This window comes from Natrix helvetica (genome assembly GCF_964273705.1).
Source record: "Natrix helvetica genome assembly, chromosome: 9".
Taxonomy (NCBI): domain Eukaryota; kingdom Metazoa; phylum Chordata; class Lepidosauria; order Squamata; family Natricidae; genus Natrix; species Natrix helvetica.
Genome location: NC_138560.1, coordinates 22,328,073 through 22,348,398, shown reverse-complemented (window position 1 = coordinate 22,348,398; position 20,326 = coordinate 22,328,073). Strand labels below are relative to the sequence as shown.

The 20,326-nt window shown below is 44.3% G+C and overlaps 1 protein-coding gene across 1 annotated transcript; it reads left to right on the top strand.

The window, feature by feature from the left end:
- The first annotated feature begins 1,977 nt into the window (after positions 1-1,977).
- On the top strand, positions 1,978-17,774 carry PEF1 (penta-EF-hand domain containing 1). Its single transcript, XM_081961495.1, has 5 exons — positions 1,978-2,055; positions 7,451-7,730; positions 10,547-10,702; positions 13,793-13,936; positions 16,291-17,774. The coding sequence occupies exons 1-5, from the start codon at positions 2,029-2,031 to the stop codon at positions 16,518-16,520; spliced, it is 837 nt and encodes a 278-aa protein (XP_081817621.1). The 5' UTR covers positions 1,978-2,028; the 3' UTR covers positions 16,521-17,774.
- Positions 17,775-20,326: the final 2,552 nt, after the last annotated feature.

The window sequence follows — 20,326 nt, the reverse complement described above, 5'->3', positions numbered from 1 at the left end:
TCATCTGCTAGATTTCCCCAGCCAACTGGGATGGACTTTGATTCTGAGACTTGGTTGCTGAGGTTAAAAAAATCCTGCCTTAGTCTTTCAAGGGTCTCAAGACTTAGTTGATTTTTCTCTGAATTTGTACACACACACACACACACACACCACCCTGGCAAAACAACATGTGCATGTTTTACCCAAGGAAGGAAAGATGGAAACGATAAAAGGTTTGATTCAAAAGTGAGAGAAGCTTTTGGAAACCTGCCCAATAAAACTCAGCAGTCAGATTAACCCACAGGTTTTAATCCTCCAACACATTAAGCAACAAACCGGGTTCACAAACCACCTTGATCCATCCAAGACTCTGCTGGGTGAGCCTAGGGCACCATTTCCCAAACTTGGCAGCTTGGAAATGTGAAGATACCAACTCCCCAAATTTTGGGAGTCCAAGTCCACACATGTTACACAACATACAGAATAACAAAAGTTGGAAGGGACCTTCAGAGGTCTTCTAGTCCAACCCCCTGCTCAAGCAGGAGACTGTACACCATTTCAGACAAGTTGGCTGCCCAGTCTCTTCTTCTTAAAAGCCTCCAGCGATGAAGCACCCACAACTTCAGATGGCAAGGCGATTACCTGTAATTCTGGTTAATTGTTCTCACTGTCATCTTCAAGTTGCCAACTTTGCAAACACTGGCTTATGGGTTCCAAGTTGTTGGAAGGAAAATCCATCTGGTCCAGTTCCAAGCCGGAAATAAAACAGAAGGCTAATTGGAAAGAAAGGTTGGTTTATGGATGGAAGCAGGATCACCAACCGCCTGTGATTCTGGGACACTGACAAAATGGAGTTTAAAGTGGCTGGGTTTTTAGACCTTCTGGATTTCTATGGGGTCATGGATAGCTCTGTAAGCAAAAGGGGAAATGCAAAGCCTAGGTCCGTGATGGCGGACCTATGACACATGTGCCCAAAGTGGCACATGAAGCCATGTTGCCCAGCATGTATGGCCTTGCCTGTTTGTCTTTCAGGTTTCTGGCGAGCATGCATGCGTGATGATTAGCTGTCCTTTGTGCACGCGGCAGTGCCGAAAATCAGTGTGCGCATTTGTGCCAGCCAGCTGATTGTTGGGAGCGCATGGGCACCAGAACCTGGAAATTCGGCTTTTCCGGAGCATGATCCCTTTGCATGCGCAGCAGTGCCAAAAAACGGCCTGAGCATATGCACCGGCCAGCTGATCGATGGGTGCGCATGCCAGCTAGAACACAGAAGTTCGTTTTTTCCAGAGTGTGGTCCTAATGAGTGCGCACACGTGGTGTTTCTGCACAGTTTGCCATCCCTATCCTAGGTGTTTGAGCTTATTTTGTCAACCTTTGGCTTGATTGTGTTGCTTATTGTGTTCCTTATCTGAAGTTTCTGCCTCAGCCAGACAGCCAATTTGTCTGAAATGGTGTACGGTCTCCTGCTTGAGCACGGGGTTGGATTAGAAGACCTCTGAAGGTCCCTTCCAACTCTCGGTATGCTGTATGTCCTGAATGGATGACCAAACCTTCATTTCTATAAATTGTCTCCTCCAAGTTTCTGCTTGGGGCAGGGAAACCGGGGCTGGTTTCTGCCTCAAGATTTTTCCCCCCTTCTCCTTTAGGGGAAGTTATTTTATCCTGCCTTTTTCACATTCCCCAAAATATTTCATTCTTCTAGGATGGGGAGGGAGTGGGGGCTTTCCACAAAGTATTTGATAAAGCCAGAACATGAATATGTTAAAGTGTGAAGAAGGCAGCTGCTTTTGAGGGCTTAGAGGCAAACCACAACACAAATACACAACACACATGAGAATCAAAAGAGGGAGGTGGGAAAAAAAACGCCTCATCTTGCCCTTTTATAGCGTTGACGCACGCTAAGCCCCGCCCACCGGGGGTGAGTGACAGCTGATCCGGCCACCTTCGTGCTCCACGCGAGGGTCCTCTCGTCCAATCAACTAGACCGGGTGTGGAGGGGCGGGGAGAAAGAGGAAGGGCGTTCACGCGCGACAAAGAAGGAAGGTTCCAATGGCGGCCAGTTACCCGTATGGACAGGTGAGGTGAAGGAGGAGGTGGGCACGCGCGCGATAGAGGCGTCAGGCTCACCCCGCCGCGGTGGCTGACGGGATCCCCCTTAACTGAAGCGAGGGCTGAGTGGGCTCTCTATTGGAGGGGCTGGAAGTTGCCTAGGCAACCTGAAAAGGGCGGGGAGAGCGGAGAGGATCATAGGCACCGGCAAGGAAACCAATCACGCTTTGCAGGGGCGCAGTGACGTCACGGCCAGGTCAATGGAGTCCTGTAGTGATGTCATTGAGGTTGGGGGTGGGGAGATGGGACCACTTGTGGAATGGAGGGGAAGGAAGGAAGGAAGCTCCCCAAAACAAGGTTGGGAAGTGTTTTCATTGGATGGGGAATTCTGGGAGTTGAAGTCCACTCCTGCTAGCTGGAGCATTCTGGGAATTGAAGTCCGCCCATCTTAACAGTGGCTGAGGGGAGCCTGGTCAGTTAGTTAAGGCTCAGGATGAGATGCAAGCAATGGACCTACTTTTTGTTTTGTTTTGTTTTATTTTTATTTATTTTAATTGGAAAGACAGTGCCATGTCAGGATAACAATTGCAAATAAAAGCCAAGCCAAAGAAAAGTTAATAATAAGTATAAGTATAATCTTTATTGTCATCCTACTTAAATACAACAAAATTGGTTAATAAATCTTAACACACAAGCTAATAACTGTAACATTAATATAATAACAGTAATTATCATAGCATGACCAAAAAAATAGAAAAAGAGCTTTAACTACATTTCTATTCACATTAGCCTATTTACAATTTTTCCCTTACTACAGTCAGTTTTATACATCTTTACTTTCCAAACTAACAGTTATTGACCTTTTCCCTCATTTCTACCTCTTGTCTGTCTATCCATTCATAAAATTTATTCCCTGTCCAATAACATTTCGAGTATTTCTTTATCTTTAGTTTTTCAGCTTAATCTACCCATTTCAGCACAATCCCAAATTTTCCTAATTATATCCTCATCCGGTGGGGTTCTCACGTTTTTCCAATATCTAGCATGCATAATTCTTGCTGCCGTCAATATATGGAAAATATATGGTTGCTTTATCATAGGTTTCCGATAGGATACCTAAGAGGCAGGTTCCTGGTTTGAACTCAATAGTTGCTCAGTTATCATTTCCAATTGTTGGAAGAAATGTCCTTCGGGTTCAGCTCCAAGTGGGGGAAAAGACACAGAAAACATGGAGGCTGCTTGGAAAGATGGTTTAATGGTGGACAGAACCACATGGCTTGAGCTCCTGAACAGAAAAGGGGGATCAGATGCTTCCAGATGTTGGGTGAAGAAGCAAAAAGAGAGCGAGATGCTGAAACTTCCTGGCTTTATACTCTCTGCTCGGCCCCACCTCTCTGTTTCCTGTTCCTGTGTAAGAAAATGTATTCTGATTGGTTGTCAGACTCCCATGGGGCCATGCAGGGGCAACTCTTTAGGCTGTGTTTGGAGTTCAAATTTGAGTTTCCAGATGCCATGTGGTGAGTTTCTGTGGAAGGCTAATCCTTCCTTTATTATGTAAAGTAGACTAGCTCAGGCTTTAATGGCTCATTGACAAAGGTGGGGGGGTGCAGGAAGCTGCAGGGAGCTACTCTGTCTTTAAAAACATGTTTCTCCCTTTTCACATCCAGGGAAATATAATATTCCCCCTTCTTAATATTTCCCAGGATATTTCATTTTTCTAGGAGAGGGGGGTTGCTAACTTCCTACACAACCAATTATGAATTTTCTCCCAGCAATTCCTTGCTTTCCAAACACCCACCACATGTGGTAGTAGGTTCCTGGGATCTGGCTGCATTTCCAGCATTTGGTGACCAAACGTTTGCATGCTGCCTCTTCTCACTATTCTTGGATGGTTCTCGAGAAATGCAGTGAAGCAACTATGAAACGCTCATAAAATCAGACTCTTAAGATGGATAAAAACCAGGGATTTAAGCACCTGGGGGTTCTTCCCTCCTGAAAGCAGGAATGGTGACAACTTGCTGCCTCAGAAGCACATTGACTCCTAGTTGTGTTTTATTATTTTTCATTTTCACTTTGTGTTACTATATTGAAAATCTTCAAAAGGTTGCCAACGGCTGCTAATCCAAGTTGGGCAGCCATATATATTGAACGGAATTGAATAAATAAATCCATAAAATAATTCTGCCATCTGACTCCTGCGTAAGGACCCAGGGGAGGTCAGAGGCTGCATTTAAGTTTTAAGAGAAAAGTTGTGACTGGCAGAGGTTTTCTTGTGGAGAAGAGAGAAGTGCATTTGTTGATATGATAGCTTTATTGATTAGCCTATAGGCCATATCAAAGCACAAGGTTCAAACACATATCGCCAGTAAAATCTTATACAAACCATTTAAAATAAGAGTGAGGTAAACTACAATAATTATAGGATAAGATACAATATAATTTAATAGCTAAATATGTTAAATAGAATAAAATGACATAAAATTGTATTTCAGTGTCACCCTTACAATCTACCCCAATCAATATGCAGATCTCAACCGAACTGTTTTGTTTAAGGACTGTGCTGTGTTAAATGTTATTTTCCGGTTCTGGCTGCACATAAGGGAAGTTGTTTTGATATGGGGATCCCAATGGGTCATTTGTTTGGTATATGGACCAAGGTCCCTGTCTCCCACCCCCTTATACAAGCAACAATCAAATAGGATGTGAGCCAGGCCTTCTACCTCTGCCACTCCGTAAATGCCAAGATGCTCATTGGAATCTCCCATATCTGACCCTTGTGTCAAGCTGTTCGAATCTCGCTCACGTAAATATCTCCCTAAGACGTTTTGGCAGTCATAACTTCAAATAGGAGTCTACTTGAAAAGTATGTTTGTATTTACTCAGCCATTTCACGTTATCCCCCTTACTAAGGATAGCTATATCATTTTGTGCTTCTATATCCTTAATTCTTTGAGCAGTTCTCTTTTTTTGAGTTGTTCTCCTGTTATACAAGATTAAAATCTTGTCTCTTACACAGCTGTGCCTAAGCTCTGCTCCTTAACCTGCATTTTGCAATGGATCAGATTTTTCATCTACCTATGGTGCACACATGACTAAGGCTCAGAATAACAGAGTTGGAAGGGACCTTGGAGGTCTTCTAGTCCAACCCTCTGCTCAAGATTCATACCTTCCATTAAGCCAGGATTGCGCGCCTTATTGCAATATGTGAATCCAGCCCTTTTTAAAAAAATTTTTACCCCCTCCTCTATCTGTTCTGGTAATTTTGTCTTTCCTAATTAAATTCCATTCCAAGTATAACAAAATGGATTCAGATGTCTCCCTTGATTACCTGCACCTGGCGGCCAAATTATTAATTGAGTCATCCACTCTGCCAGGAAATTGACTTATCAGTGCATGACTGAAATCAATCAGCAAGGTTTTCTGAGATATAGCTGGGAAGGTGGCCGGAGGCTTCGTTTCTTTCTTGTACCATGTGGAGGGAAAAGAATCATAGGTTTGCCACGGAGCCAAAGCCACCTTTCTCACTTCACTCTGGTATTGGGATATTCGATTATTGAATATTGAGCTTTAAGACTTCATTATTGGCTTGTAATCATGAAGGAAGAATCTTCCTTCCTGTACCTCAATAAGAATAAGAATAAATCAGTTACCCAAACAGTTGATTTAGCCTTGGGGTTGATAAATTGCTAAGATAAACTTATCTGGGTTAGTTGTGTTGGTATTTAATAACTGGTATTTTCACAACATATTAAACTCATTCTCTCTGACCTAGTTTAGCATGTGTGAACAAGACGTCTTCTGGGAGAGGAAATGCTCTTTGTTCTTCCATGAAGTTAAATACATCGTTGCTTGGACTTGAAGCTCAATGCCAAGGAGATTTTATTTTAAATATACATTAGTGTACTCGACTTAAGAATCAAAATTATCTTAGACTGTTTCCAAGACACTGTTACAAGAGTTACGTGGTGCAAAATATTGCATAAAAATTAAGATTTTGAGGATTTGCCATCATATAAGCCTATTTCATTTCTTAAAAGACTATTAGCTCTACACTAAATCTTCAGCTAATTGATAAAATGATTGTCGGCAAAGTTATCCATAGGGATCAATCTGGCTTTATCCCAAAGTGAAATATATCTACCCCATCAGGAAACTGTTAAATATTATACAACTTAATAAAATGAATAAGTCTTCCCTAGCAGCTTGTTCTTGAGATATATTTAAAGCTTTCTGATTCTCTTGAAATACAATTTTAAAACAAATACAAAACAAACTTGGAGTTAGTATTTGTAAGATAATTGAAAATATTTATGGGCCAACTGAAGTTCAAGACAATCCACGTTGCTGTCAAAAGAGTATCTTATCCTGCTCAGCCTGGCAACGAGTTTAGAGATTGAACCTGACATGTTCAACAGTTGAAATGTTTGTTTTATAGCTGCACATGTATTTTTCTACCCCCGAAAAATAATTTCTCTTTTCTTCTGGAGTAAGAAGAGTTGAAGACTTCATCAACACTAAAAAGTGGTGCTTCAGCTCTCTTTACCCTGATAACTTGATGAGTTGGCGGGGGGGGGGGGGTGTTTCTGACCTAGGCTTCCCCAACAACACAAAGCCAAGTCGTTGTCCCGATAAACCCCTTTTTGTTTAATTTACAGTGAATTCCTCTCTAGCAAAGTCTTTCCCACAATTTTTCAAGATAGCTCACAATTACCGACCTTTATCAGGCTTGGAGGGTGGCCAGGCTGATATCTTTCATATGCCGCAATGCTTGGCAAGAATGCAGGAATGAACTAATTCTCTCCTGCAAACTCCACTCCCCTTTCGCTCCTCTTTTATTCCCTATGGGAGAGGCCATTCATCGTCCACCTGTGGCCTTACTCCCAAGTCGACCCCTGTTCCTTAGTTGTTCCCTTCGTCTGGCAACTCTACACATGTGTACACTAGGAACAGGCTCCAGCTGTTCGTCTGCCTCATTGATATCTGACTTTGAAGGCAGCTGATAACTGGCATACAGCTCTCTGCCTCTGACACAGACCCTCATCATAGCCTTCCCCAGGACTGGCTCATATTCCTCCCCAACCTCCTCACTGTCCGAATCTGCTGCCAGGGGTCAGGTGGGATCAAAGCAGCAGGATGCCATTGTGCAAATGATGTAAATCATGTAAGAGGTATATTTTCCACCGTGACTTATTTATTGATTTATACCACCAATTACTACGAATGGTGTCCCAGCCGTTCATAGCTTAGGGTATACCTTTTGAAAGGAGGTAGAATGGAACAAGGACCATTTCACAACCACGGAAGTTATGAAGAAGGGAAAAGGCCCATTTCACAATAAGGGAGTGGGAAACCTAGGCCCTGTGCTGATTCATTGACTGCTTTTTTTTTTTACAGTTCCTTCCTTCCTTTTCTTCCCTTACAGGGCTTCCCTGGTACTGCAGGACAGGCTCCAGGAGCTCCTCAAGGCGGCTATCCTGGTGGACAGTATGGAGGTGGACTGCCTTCTGGGGGACAGTATGGGGGCCCAGCACCTGGAGGCCCATACGGACAACCCTCCAGTGGAGGACCGTATGGATATCCTTCCTCTGGCCCTCAGGGTGGAATGTATGGGGGTGGCCCAGTCCCAGGAGGGTCATATGGACAGCCTGCTAATCCCTATGGTGCTCCCCAGCCTGGGTCCTATGGAGCAGGCGGTCCCGGAGGTGAGTGGTAGGATGCTTGTTTCAATTGAGTTGTCATGACATGACGGAAGCTATTGATTGTTGAACCAGGGCAGGGGTCCTCAAACTGCGGCCTACGGGCTGGATATGGCCAACCAAAGCCATCAATCCGGCCCTCATGGAACCAGAAGGCTGCCCCGCCCACATCGCCCCAGCTACTCGCTGGCTCACATTTGCCTTCTGGAGGCCAAGGAGGCCAAAAACGGGATGCGTGGAAGACTTGGGAGGCCAAAAATGGGCCCGTTTTTGGGTGGCAAAGTGGATCCCCAGCCTCCAGAGAGAGAGAGGCGGAGGGAGGGAGGGAGGGAGGGAGGGAGGGAGAGAGAGAGAGAGAGAGAGAGAGAGAGAGAGAGAGAGAGAGAGAGAGAAACAGAAGTCACACACACACACCATGGCAGCCATATCTCTTCACTAACCTATCCCTTCACCATCCCTTTCCACCCCCAGGAGCGTAACAAATTAAAGTTTAATTTGTGTGTATTGTTTAATGTACTGCGAAATTAGCCACACCCACCCAGTCACATGACCACCTAAGCATGCCCACCCACCCAACAGGTCCGGTCCCCCCCCCAACAGTCTGAGCGACCATGAATTGGCCCCCTGTTTTAAAAGTTTGAGGACCCCTGAGCCAGGGTATCCTGGTTTATCTGGAATTCCTCTATTGGCCATCCTTTCCCCCCCTCTATCAGTTGCAATATTGACCTCTTTTTTTAAGCAAGCCAACATTTCAAATCAAGTCTGTTATCAGGTTTCCTCTCTGAGAACCGGTTAGTCGTGACGCTCAGATTTGCATTTTTCCACTGCAGTGTTTTTTTCCACCCTTCTACAAAAACTGTGGTTTACCAGATCTGGAATTTCAAGTTGCAGTGAGAAATGCGTAGTGTCATTTGTTGGTTTGTTCTTACTTGGGAGCATTTCTCATCTAGTTTCTGGTGATGATCAAGAGCCACAAATGCGTAGACAGTGGAGAAACTTTTGGAAAACTGGAATTTCAACTCTCCCTGCACATATCAATCACAAACCTCCCATGTGACAAGTGGAGGCAAGCTTGTCTGTAGCGCCAGGGCTCTCTCGGCTACACGTTAAGGAACGAGCCATGTGTCTCTGACATCTCTCACTTTACGGACCGTTTCCGCAGCTGCAGCAGCTATTTTGTATTGCAGAATTGGAGAAACCGTCCAATTTGAATGACCATATTTTTCGGAGTATAAGACATTCCGAAGTATAAGACTCACCTAGCTTTTGGGAAGGAAAACAAATCTTCCTCTGCCTCCCAGCAATTTGCCTCCTTGCAGTAAACAGCCGGTTTCAGCTTCAGCACAGCCTGATTAGCACAAGCAGCTGATTGTCAGATGGATCGGCCTCCGACCATCTGCTGTTTCAGGCTGCAGGGATTGCCATTATTGCCGCCTCTGAACGCCCAATTTTCGGCCTCCACATCCTGTTTTCAGCCTCGCACAACTGGTTTTCGGCCTCTGCGCACCCCATTTTCCATCCATTCCAGGCGACGGGGATCGGAATGGGTGGAAAATGGGGTGGGTGGAAACCAAAAACAGGGCGCGTGGAGGCCAAAAATGGGATGTAGAGGCCGAAAATTGGGCGCGCGGAGGCGGCAATAGGCAATAGCAATCCCTGCAGCCTGAAACAGCTGATGGTCGGAGGCCGATCCAACCGACAAACAGCTGCTTGTGCTAATCAGGCTGTGCTGAAGCTGAAACTGAAACAGGCTGTTTGCTGCGAGAAGGCAAATTGCTGTGAAGGAGCGGCCAAAGGATGAGGGCCAGAGGTTCGCGGGGCTACATTTGGGCTATAAGACGCACCCAAATTTTCACCCTCTTTAAGGGTGTGTGTGTGTGTGTCTTATACTCCGAAAAATATGGGATTCATCTCCATTTAGACCAGGGGTTCAGAAAGGCCTTCCTATTGCATTATTTAAGGTTCCAAGTTGAGAACTGAAAAGTCCCAGTCGCCTTCCTAGGGAGATGGACATAAAGTTTTGCGGCTGTGCAGAAGCCTCCTAAACACAACAGCATTTGCACCCTGGCTGAAGCACCGCGCCTTCTCCGTGTTAGCATTGAGCATTACAAATATTGGAAGAGATTTCATTTATTTCCCTTCTGTTTTTACAAGATTTTGCATCCCACTTCCCAAGTGAACGTTCTTCTCTAAGGCTCGCATTTAACGTGTCCACCCTATCCTTTTCAAAGGGGGGGGTGGGGTTGAGGTTGACTCAGCAAATGAGTAGAGGTTTTGAGTCTCATCTTCCCGTCTCCATTTGTCAGAAGCTTGCTAGATGTTCCCGGTCCATGTTGGTGAGTATTTGGCATGCTCTAGGCCCGTGATGGTGAACCTGCCCAAAGTGGCATACAAAGCCATGTCACCACACGCGACCTTGCCTGTTTGACTTCCAGGTTTCTGGCATGCATGCACTCGTGACGATCAGCTGTCCATCGCGCAGGCAGCAGTTCTGAAAACCACTGTGCGCATGTGCGCTTGCCAGCTGATTGTTGGGCACGCATGCATACTAGAACCAGGAAGTTCGGGCTTTTCCGGAGGACGATCCCTTCGCGTGCGTGTCAGTGCCGAAAACCGTCTTTCGCGTGCGTGCTGGTCAGCTGATTGTCGGGCGCGCATGCATGCTAGAACCCATAAGTTCGGCTTTTCCGTGGTGTGGCCCCAATGAGCGTGCGTGCGCTCTTTCCCCGCGCAAGTGCCGAAAAGGTTTGCCATCACTGCTCTAGTCAAAGGCTGTGCTGTTCTCTGTATATGTTCTTTACATCGCGTTCTTTCTCACACAGGACATGTTCCCCCTGGTGTGGACCCAGAAGCTTTCTCTTGGTTCCAGAGTGTAGATGCTGACCACAGTGGATACATCACGGCCAAGGAGCTCAAGCAGGCCCTAGTCAACTCCAATTGGTCTGCTTTCAGCGATGATACTTGCTTGATGATGTTGAGTAAGTTCAGGGTAAAAGAATGTATAGTCAGCACGGGGAAAAGCATGTGGGGTGCCTGTAATGCTGTAGATCTGTTTCCCCATCAAGAGTCTCTAGGGCAGGGGTGTCCAAACTTGGCAACTTTAAGCTATGCTGGCTGGGGAATTCTGGAAGTTGAAGTCCACAAGTCTTAAAGTTGCCAAGTTTGGACACCCCTGCTCTAGGGCTATTCTCTACTAGCACGTGACTTTCAGGAGATCCAGTACATCCAGGCATGGAAGTTCAGAAAAGTTCCATGCAATATTTTCTTCAAAGGTCTTTGCATTTGAATGTGAACAAAACAGAATCTGTGGCTTCCCTTATATTTGGCATTTTCTTGAGTCAATATGATACATTATTATTTTGTACCCAGGCCAGATTTTCCCACTAAATCAACCTTTATTTATGTTCAACGACCAGCATTAAGACTGTGAGGTACAAAGAATATAAAAACATAAAAGATATTCAAAAAATTACATTAAGAAACCCCAAAAATTATTTTAAAAAAAAACTCTAAAAGGAGGGGTAAAAACAATAAATTAATTAATTTTATTTTTATATATCTATATCTATCTTCGGCTATGAAACGGAGATGAGCACTGGCCCCTAGAGTTGGAAACGACTAGCATATACCGTATTTTTCGGAGTATAAGACGCACCTTTCCCCCCCCCCCAAAAAAAGGGTGAAAATCTGGGTGCCTCTTATACACTGAATACAGCATTTTTGGCCTACTGAAACCCCACCCCCTACAAAAATGGATGTGCAGAGGGTTTGGGAGGCTTGCAAAGTGCTCCTGGAGGCTGGGAAAGGCAAAAACGAACGAAAAACAGGCCGTTTTTTGCTTGTTTTTGCCCCCCCCCCAAACCCCCAGGAACACTCTACAAGCCTCCCAAAGCCTATGCGTGCACTGTTTTCACAAAAACCGAGGCATGCAAAGGGTTTGAGAGGCCTGCAGAGTGCAAAAACCTTTTTTTAAAAAATTTACCTCTTCAAAATCTTTGTGTGTCTTATACTCAGGTGCATCTTATAGTCCAAAAAATACAGTATGTGTGAGGGGAACCTTTACCTTTATAGTATTTATAAATACTGTAAAAACATGGCAAACAAAATCCATTGAATACAAATCTAATTCAAACAGGGATGATACGTGACAGCAGCAGGGAGGTATAAAATTCCAGGAGTTGAAGTACACAAGTCTTAAAAGTTGCCAAGTTTGGGTACCCCTGCCTCCTAATTTTCCCTACATCCCTCATCCTTGTCACTTGTGACAGCTGGGAGGGTCTCTTGATCAGACTTAATTGCTGAAGGAGATTCTGGTTTGGGCAAGTGGTGCTGGAGAAGACTGCAAGGTGACTCCAGCCTCCTCCAGCAGAAGGAAGCTTCTGTCGATGGGCAGAATGTCCTCCCAGCTGTTGGCAGGGGCCAGAGGCCGATAAGCAGCTGCAAAATAAAGCAACTTGATTGTTTCTCTCCACTTTTAGAAGGGGTCAATTTGCTTAACGAAGCCATTTCAAGGGAAATTTCACTCAATTGTTCATCAAACCCAACCCCCTCTTTGAAGATTTGCACAACTCTGGCTCTTACCTTAGGGCATTCCCCCCCCCTCCCCAAGCATTCTCAAACCATCTTCCTGTCTTTCATAACTATTCTGTGTCTGCACACTGGGATGACAAAGAATAAGCCTTGTTCTTTGTCTGAATGTTTTCCCTTCGGGTGTTTGAAGATTGTTCTCTTATCCCTCTCCATCATCTTTTCCTATGGCTAATGCTTCCAGCCCCTTCAATTCTCTCCTCCTTTGGAAGATCTCAAAGTTGGAGATCCATGAAATAGTAACAGAAACAAATGTTGTAGGCTGCTTTGCATGCCATAGAAAAGAGAGCAGAGTAATAATAATATAATGAAGGGGCTTAAACATAATGAAATGCTAAAGATAATTTTAAATACAGTTATGCTTGAAGTTCATGGATTTTGATGCTTCCCTCCCTCAAGGGAGCTGCTCCTTTCGACAGCGCATTTTTCTTTCCCCATGTAAACAAGGGGGAACTGGTGGTTTTCTCCACTGTTGTTCCATGGCTAGTCACTTGAAACCCAAATAGGAGCTACAGGTCTGCATCTATATATATCTTTGAAGCAACAAAGATGATTAGGGGACTGGAGGCTAAAACATATGAAGAACGGTTGCAGGAACTGGGTATGTCTAGTTTAATGAAAAGAAGGACTAAGGGAGACATGATAGCAGTGCTCCAATATCTCAAGGGCTGCCACAGAGAAGAGGGAGTCAAACTATTCTCCAAAGCACATGAGGGTAGAACAAGAAGCAATAGGTGGAAACTAATCAAGGAGAGAAACAACTTAGAACTAAGGAGAATTTTCCTGACAGTGAGAACAGTTCATCAGTGGAACAACTTGCCTCCAGAAGTTGTGAATGCATCAACACTGGAAGTTTTTAAGAAGATGTTGGACAACCATTCGTCTGAAGTGGTGTAGGGTTTCCTGCATAGGCAGGGGATTGCACTAGAAGACCTCCAAGGTCCCTTCCAACTCTTATTCTATTCTATTCTAATATATAAACCAGTAAATTGGGCTAAAGGACAAACATATCTTCCTAAAGATAATTCACCGTTGCCTTTGGCATGTTTCAGGGAGAATCATTTTCCCAATTTCAGCCAAGTCTTCTTTCTCCTGCTGTCTAACTGAAAATACAGATGGCATTCTAAGGGGTCCCCGAGTCCCTTCGGGGAGAGGGGGCGGTCTATAAATTTAATAAAATAAATAAATAAGGAACAGGATAAACTTAGAGACAGAAGATGTTCTTAAAGAGGTTCAAATTGTGTGCTAGTGCTTGTCTTCGTTTTTGATATTGTTTTCCCTCCCAGTTTCTCTTGGGCTGAATAGATGGCTCCAGATTTTGGAAGGTTGTAAAAACCTTCATAGAACTTTTGAGCAGTCTCAAAAGTGGTACGACCCTCTCGTCTCTCTTTCAGCTTTGGTTGGGGGGTGGGGGGGTGTAATTATACAGGCAGTGAAACATTGCTATTCAGTGCTCCGTTCTTGCCTTTCTTTCTTGGCAGACATGTTTGATAAAAGCAAATCCGGTCGGATCGACCTCTATGGGTTTTCCGCCCTGTGGCGTTTTATTCAACAGTGGAAGAATCTGTTCCAGCAATTCGATCGGGACCATTCAGGAAACATTTCTTATAATGAGCTGCACCAAGGTGAGACATTGAGGTTGGGGGTGGCAATGTTTTGGCAAAATAATAATAATAATAAATAAAATAAATAAACACGAATCTGAAAGCTTCCCAATTTTCCCACCCAGTTGAAAGTCCAAGATCTTGCCCCCACACCCACAAGTCCATCACATGGTCCAATCTCCCACTGCCATGCTGGCAGTTCCACCCATCCAGTTCTGGCCAGGTGCAGAGACAAAGGATGACCTTGGCTTTCTAGAAAGAATTTTGTTATGACTACATATCGTCCAACTCCGTATAATCCCCCCTCCCATTTTCCCACAATCGAAAATGCATAAGAGAATAATAGAAAGTGTGGCAGGCTTAAGATCTAAAAGAAAAGATGGCTGCAGGCTTGACACTGTTATTGGCCTGGATCAATCTCCAAAAAACTTTCCACTATAAAGATTCTAGGATTCAATTTCTGGTATTTAAAAATCTGTTGACAATCAGTAGATTGGCGATCAAAGTAGTACTGAGCTTTTGAGCCAGTCGTTTAATGAAAAGACAGCTGCTTCTTCCTGCCTGATTCAGTTGGTCAGAAAAGCATGCCCCTAAGGTAGATGTAGACTTTCTTGCAGAAAGAGATGAGCTTGGAGACGGAGAAAGGACTGGACAAAAGGGACTGGCAGCTGTAGGTCCACTCAAAGGAGAAGATGGAAAAGGAAGCAAAAATTGTGGGGAAAAACCCTTAGTTTCCAATAATTGCTAGGAAGTCCTTCCAGGTTGGAATGTGCCTGGCTGATAAAAAAAATATCAGTCCTGTCACCAATTATTTGAATCAACAGCATGGTGGATTTTCACTAGGGATTAAGTGTGAGTTAAGTGAGAGTTAGTTCTCACTTTGTCAGAGGAATACTGTCTGATAGCCAATCTATCCATGGCCAAGTGGAAAAACACATTATTTGTGTATTCATTTAACAAATGTATATCCTATCTACTCAAGACCGGCTAGAAATAAAACATAATAAACCATAAAAACCGAGTTCAAAAGAACCAGGCTCAAGGACTCTAAAAATTACATTATCAACATACCAAACAGAACTTGCCAGAGCTTGATCAAAATCCCAGCCTTGGGTCTAAGGCCGGGATCTCCAACCTTAGCCACTTGAAGACTAGTGGACTTCAATTCCCAGAATTCTGGGAGTTAAAGTCCACAAGTCTTCAAGTGGCCAAGGTTGGAGACCCCTGGTCTAAGGCTGAGAGGGATGGGATTGCCAGTATCTCAGTGGGGAGGTGCCATAACAGAGAAGCTATGCTTCCTGGAGCCTTACCAGAGACATTGCTTCATTGGTGGCACCTGGAACATTCCCACTTTTGCCAGTTCTAGTGGGATGGACAGAAACCACTGGGCCTAGGCCAGGGGTGGCAAACCTGATTTCATTGAGGGCCACATCAGGGTTTGTGTTTGACCTCAGGGGTGTGTGCCCAGCTCAACATCACTTGTGTTGGCGCCTGTAGCGGCCCAAGTGTTCTGCCAGCGAAAATGGGCTCCCGAGTTCCGTTTTCAGCTGCAATGGCCTGGAACCCACTGCCAGCGAAAACGGAGCTCCATTTTGCTGTCAGAGGCACTGCAGGCCAATCCTTCACTGTTTTCAGGGTGGCCCCACAGGCCAGATCTAAGCAGCCCGTGGGCCGGATCCAGCCCCCTGGGCCTTGAGTTTAAGACCCCTGGCCCAGGCAGTCTGACAGTGAGGCTTTCACTCTCCCCCCAAAAGAGAGATTGATCTGGGCCACTGCATAGTTCAGGCAGAAGAAAGAATTGCCAAAATGTGAACATTGATTTCCCAGTAAATAGGGCTCATTTTAGGGACACAGTGGCTCAGTGGCTAAGATGCTGCGCTTGTCGAGAAGGTCGGCAGTTTGGCGGTTCGAATCCCTAGCACTGCGTAACGGAGTGAGCTCCTGTTACTTGTCCCAGCTTCTGCCAACCTAGCAATTCGAAAGCTCGTAAAAATGCAAGTAGAAAAATAGGAACCACCTTTGGTGGGAAGACAGCATTCTGTGCGCATTTGGCATTTAGTCATGCTAGCCACATGACCACAGAGACATCTTCGGACAGCGCTGGCTCTTCGGCTTTCAAACAGAGATGAGCACCGCCCCCTAGAGTCAGGAACGACTAGCAGATATGTGCAAAGGGAACCTTTACCTTTACCTTAAGGGCTCATTTTGATTCATAGCAGTCACTGGAATTCTTCCTTAATGGCTTCTTAGCTTTCCTGCAATGAATTACTGATTAGGGGGGGGAAAAGTCTTAATACTTGAGATTGTTCAACCCAGCCTTGCTTGGGGGAGACTTGGCAGATTCCTCTATCTCATTTCCATTGCTTTCCTTCCAGCTCTTTGCCAAATGGGGTACAACCTGAGCCCCCAGTTTTCCCAGCTGCTGGTGTCCCGTTATTCACAGAAGGGCTGCACTCCTGGCATCCAGCTGGACCGCTTCATCCAGATCTCCACTCTCCTGCAAACCATGACGGAAGCCTTCCGGGAGAAGGATACTGGCATGACGGGCACTGCGCGCATCAGCTACGAAGACTTCCTCATGATGTCTGCTACTCGCATGTTGTGAAACCTTTCCTTCTGAGAAAGTGAGGATGGGCGTGACACGGAGGACCCTGCATTGGACTGTTGGCTTTCCAGCAAGACAGAGAAGGAAAGGCCACCTTGGGCACAAGGGGTTGGGGATGAAGGAAACCACCATCATTTATTTCTATGAAGCTGATGCTTCAGTTCTACACATGGACTCTTTGACATTGTTGGATTTGATTGTTGTGGAATTGTCGTTGCTTCATATAACTCCCAAGGGAAGAAATTGCTCCTTCCAGATACTCTGAAATTTAATTCCCAGAATCCTTCAGCCAAACCTGGCTGAAGGATTCTGTTTGAGTTGAAGTCCAAAACAATCTGGAGGCACCGGATCAGGACAAAGCAGCACTAGGGCACCTGATACCCTTTTTCTTTGGCCCCAGGTATAAAATCACATAGGCTCAGTGGCTAAGACACTGAGCTTGTCGATCAGAAAGGTCGACAGTTCGGCAGTTCGAATCCCTAGCACCGCATAACGGAGTGGGCTCCCGTTACTTGTCCCAGCTTCTGCCAACCTAACAGTTTGAAAGCACATAAAAAATGCAAGTAGAAAAACAGGAACCACATTTGGTGGGTAGGGAACAGCATTCAGTGCACCTACCGTGCCGATCACATGACCACGGAGACATCTTCGGACAGCGCTGGCTCTTCGGCTTTGAAACTGAGATGAGCCCCACCCCCTAGAGTCAAGAACAATTAGCACATATGTGTGAGGGGAATTTTTACCTTTACCTATATAAAATCATTTAAACCTTCAATTTAGGATTATCCTCCGGCTTCAGAGCAAGTAGTCCAGCGTATCAAATAATAGCTCTTTCTTCTGAATATTCCACCTGTATGTCACTATGAATTTACATGGATCTACCTTGAGCAGACCTGAATTCCACAGGAAAAAGTGCCCCGTAAGGACAGACTGAGGCTTCTGTCCCTGATGCCCGTTTTAAGTCCAGCTTACAGTTTGCCATTAGGAGATCACCAGCATTCCACCCACCCATCCTGCCAAAATTTCTTTTTGAGTGGGAGATTCCTGGTTATCTGCATCTCCAGGTTATCACCCTTCGCTTCAAAAACTACAGGTCCTCTTGCCAATCATTAACTTAGGTGCTTGTTTTTTTTCTTGCCAATGTTTTGCTTGTAACTTTCATGGTGGCCCAAATCATGGTTAACGATGTGCCAGCCAGAGATTTATGATTTATACTTGAATGCATTGTACAATAAACAATCCCAAGCACTGTGATTCGTCTTTTCTTCCTCCTCCTCCTTCAGCGAAATAAATCTCTAGAGTTACATAGGGACAGAATGGCAGAGCCTAATTTAAAATACTATTAAGTTTCTTTGGGGGAAAAAAGCTGAGATACAGATGTGATAACTAAAACATGGTTAGATGCTAATGGACCAAGTATCTAGGCCAATGTGAATAGAAACCACGTATGGAGAACCATATCTATGTCTCTTAGAAACATACCCTTCGCTTTGATTTTTGGGGCTTGTAGTAGCAAGAGAGGAATTTGGAAGTATTCTGAGAGACAGAATCAGATCACAGACTTTTGAGGCAAGGGGCAACATATTAGTGTCCTTTCCATGCCTTTGTTCCCATAACCAGTTCTCTCTATGTTTATTTATGTGCTTATGCCACTTTTATACAACCAACTTGACACAATTGATCTCATTTCACAAAGCTATACAAAATCATAAAAATGTTATAAAACTATCCTATTCTAGCCTGCACCCAATGGACATCTTCCTTCCTTTCCATAGTTCTGAAGAACAGCTCAGCTATTAACTGCCCTCTAAAAGGAGAGGGTACTGTTGTGTATCCAAGACCTAAGTTTGTCTTGGATACTCTCCCTCCCTCCCTCCCTGTCTATCTACACACACACACAAAATATGTGGTGGCTCAATGGCCACAAAATGCAGTGAGTTCCTCTTACTTGTCCCAGCTTCTGCCAACCTAGCAGTTCGAAAGCATGTAAAAATGCAAGTAGAAAAATAGGGACCACCTTTGGTGGGAAGGTAACAGTGTTCCGTGCGCCTTCAGCGTTTAGTCATGCCGGCCACATGACCAGGGAGATGTCTTTGGAAAGCGCTGGCTCCTCGGCTTTGAAAGGGAGATGAACACGGCCCCCTAAAATCGGGAACAACTAGCAGATAATGTGCAAGGGGAACCTTTATCTTTACCTTTAAGTTGTTTTCTAACATTAGGGCATACCTGAAGGAACATTATGCCCTCTTCCCTGTTTTAATATTTACTCCAATGTTTTCAAGATTACAAACTAGGTGAGTTGGGTCTACCTAAAGAAGGTTGTCCTTCAAATGCCAAGTCATAAAGACATTTAATACTTTATACTTTAAACTGCACTGGGGAATCCTCTGGAAGACAGTATGGCACCCTCAATACCAGTGTTATATGGTCCTGGCAGTGGTAAGACACCAGCAGGCCAGCTACTACATTCTGCATCAATGGAAGTTTGACTTGGATAAGAACACAATTCATCAAAATGCATCTCACTAATTTTTAAAAGATTTCCAATGTAGAACTGGTTCCACACTTTACCAAAGTTTGTTTTTACTGGTATTGTTGAATAAGATTGAGTTGACAGCAAAATATCCATGGTTTATGGTTGAATGAATTCAACATACCATGGGGAAACCCAATTAATTATAGTTTACTGCGGAGTATGAACTTATCTAAGGACCTCTAAGGATCTTTGAAGGGGTATGATTTTAAAGGGAAATTTCTTGTGGATTCAGGAGAACATATATTTTACCTGCCTCTAATTCTTGGATCTCTCAAGTTTCACATTCCTTGTTGAGCCGGGCCCTTTGCATTGTGCTCCTGAATATGGAGTTTCCATCAAGAAGTCAACTGACCTATCAGAGAGATCATTAAATGGAAATTCCAACAATGACCAGCCTTCCTTCTGCAGGTTCACTGGATTAATCTAAATCCTTTTGGATGAAGGTAAGTTTTTGTTAGGTACATTAATCTTGAAATAACTTTCCCCAAGACTGAGCATCCTGTATTCTCCAAGCAAGGACACACCATGGATATTCTCTCATTATTTGTGGGAAAACGATACTGCTTCATGCAAACATCTTCTTTTAAAAAAACTCTTTTAGATGGATCTGCTGACTTCTGGATGGAGAAATTCACTTCGAAGACAAAGCTTTTTCAGATTCTTATTGTTAGGGAGCAAGGAAGACTAAAGAAGAAAAAGAGTCCACCATGTAAATGAAGGGATTCATTTTTAGCTTTGGAAGAGAATTAGCCTGTTCGCTCTTCAGAAGCAGCTTTCTCATTAGACAAGGGTTGTAATTCCAGCTTTTCAGTCAAGTGGTTGGCTTTCCTTGTAGTCTAAAAACAGTCCTTTGCAACTGAGCAAATGTGTGTATTTGTGTATTTCCAACAACTTGTGATGGTTTTAGGTACTGACTCACTAACTCTGGGCTGTTGTTTCTTTTCACCACCACCAACATCATTCAAGAGGCAGTCTGTCAAATCAGTCGGTCATCCAGATTTCTATTTTCTTTTCATCTGGATGCATATTTTGAGAATCAGATAAGAGGTCACATGGATCAGAGGAGGAACCAAGTGGTAAACTTCAAACAAAAGCATTTCCCCAGATTTGAAACCATTGTGTCATTCTCCCCCATTAAAAGGCATAATTTAAGCTTTCATCTGAAAAGATATGACTTCAAAGATTCGATTTTATGAATGAAGACGGGATGCTTTTATCAAGCTACATCATCGGACTGGTTTGATGTTGGGGTCACATGCTGTTCTGAACC

Coding starts and splice junctions, on each gene's coding strand:
- PEF1 (XM_081961495.1), top strand. CDS start 2,029: ATGGCGGCCAGTTACCCGTATGGACAG. Junction 7,731..10,546: donor TGGAGCAGGCGGTCCCGGAG/GTGAGTGGTAGG, acceptor TTTCTCACACAG/GACATGTTCCCCCTGGTGTG. Junction 13,937..16,290: donor TTATAATGAGCTGCACCAAG/GTGAGACATTGA, acceptor CTTTCCTTCCAG/CTCTTTGCCAAATGGGGTAC.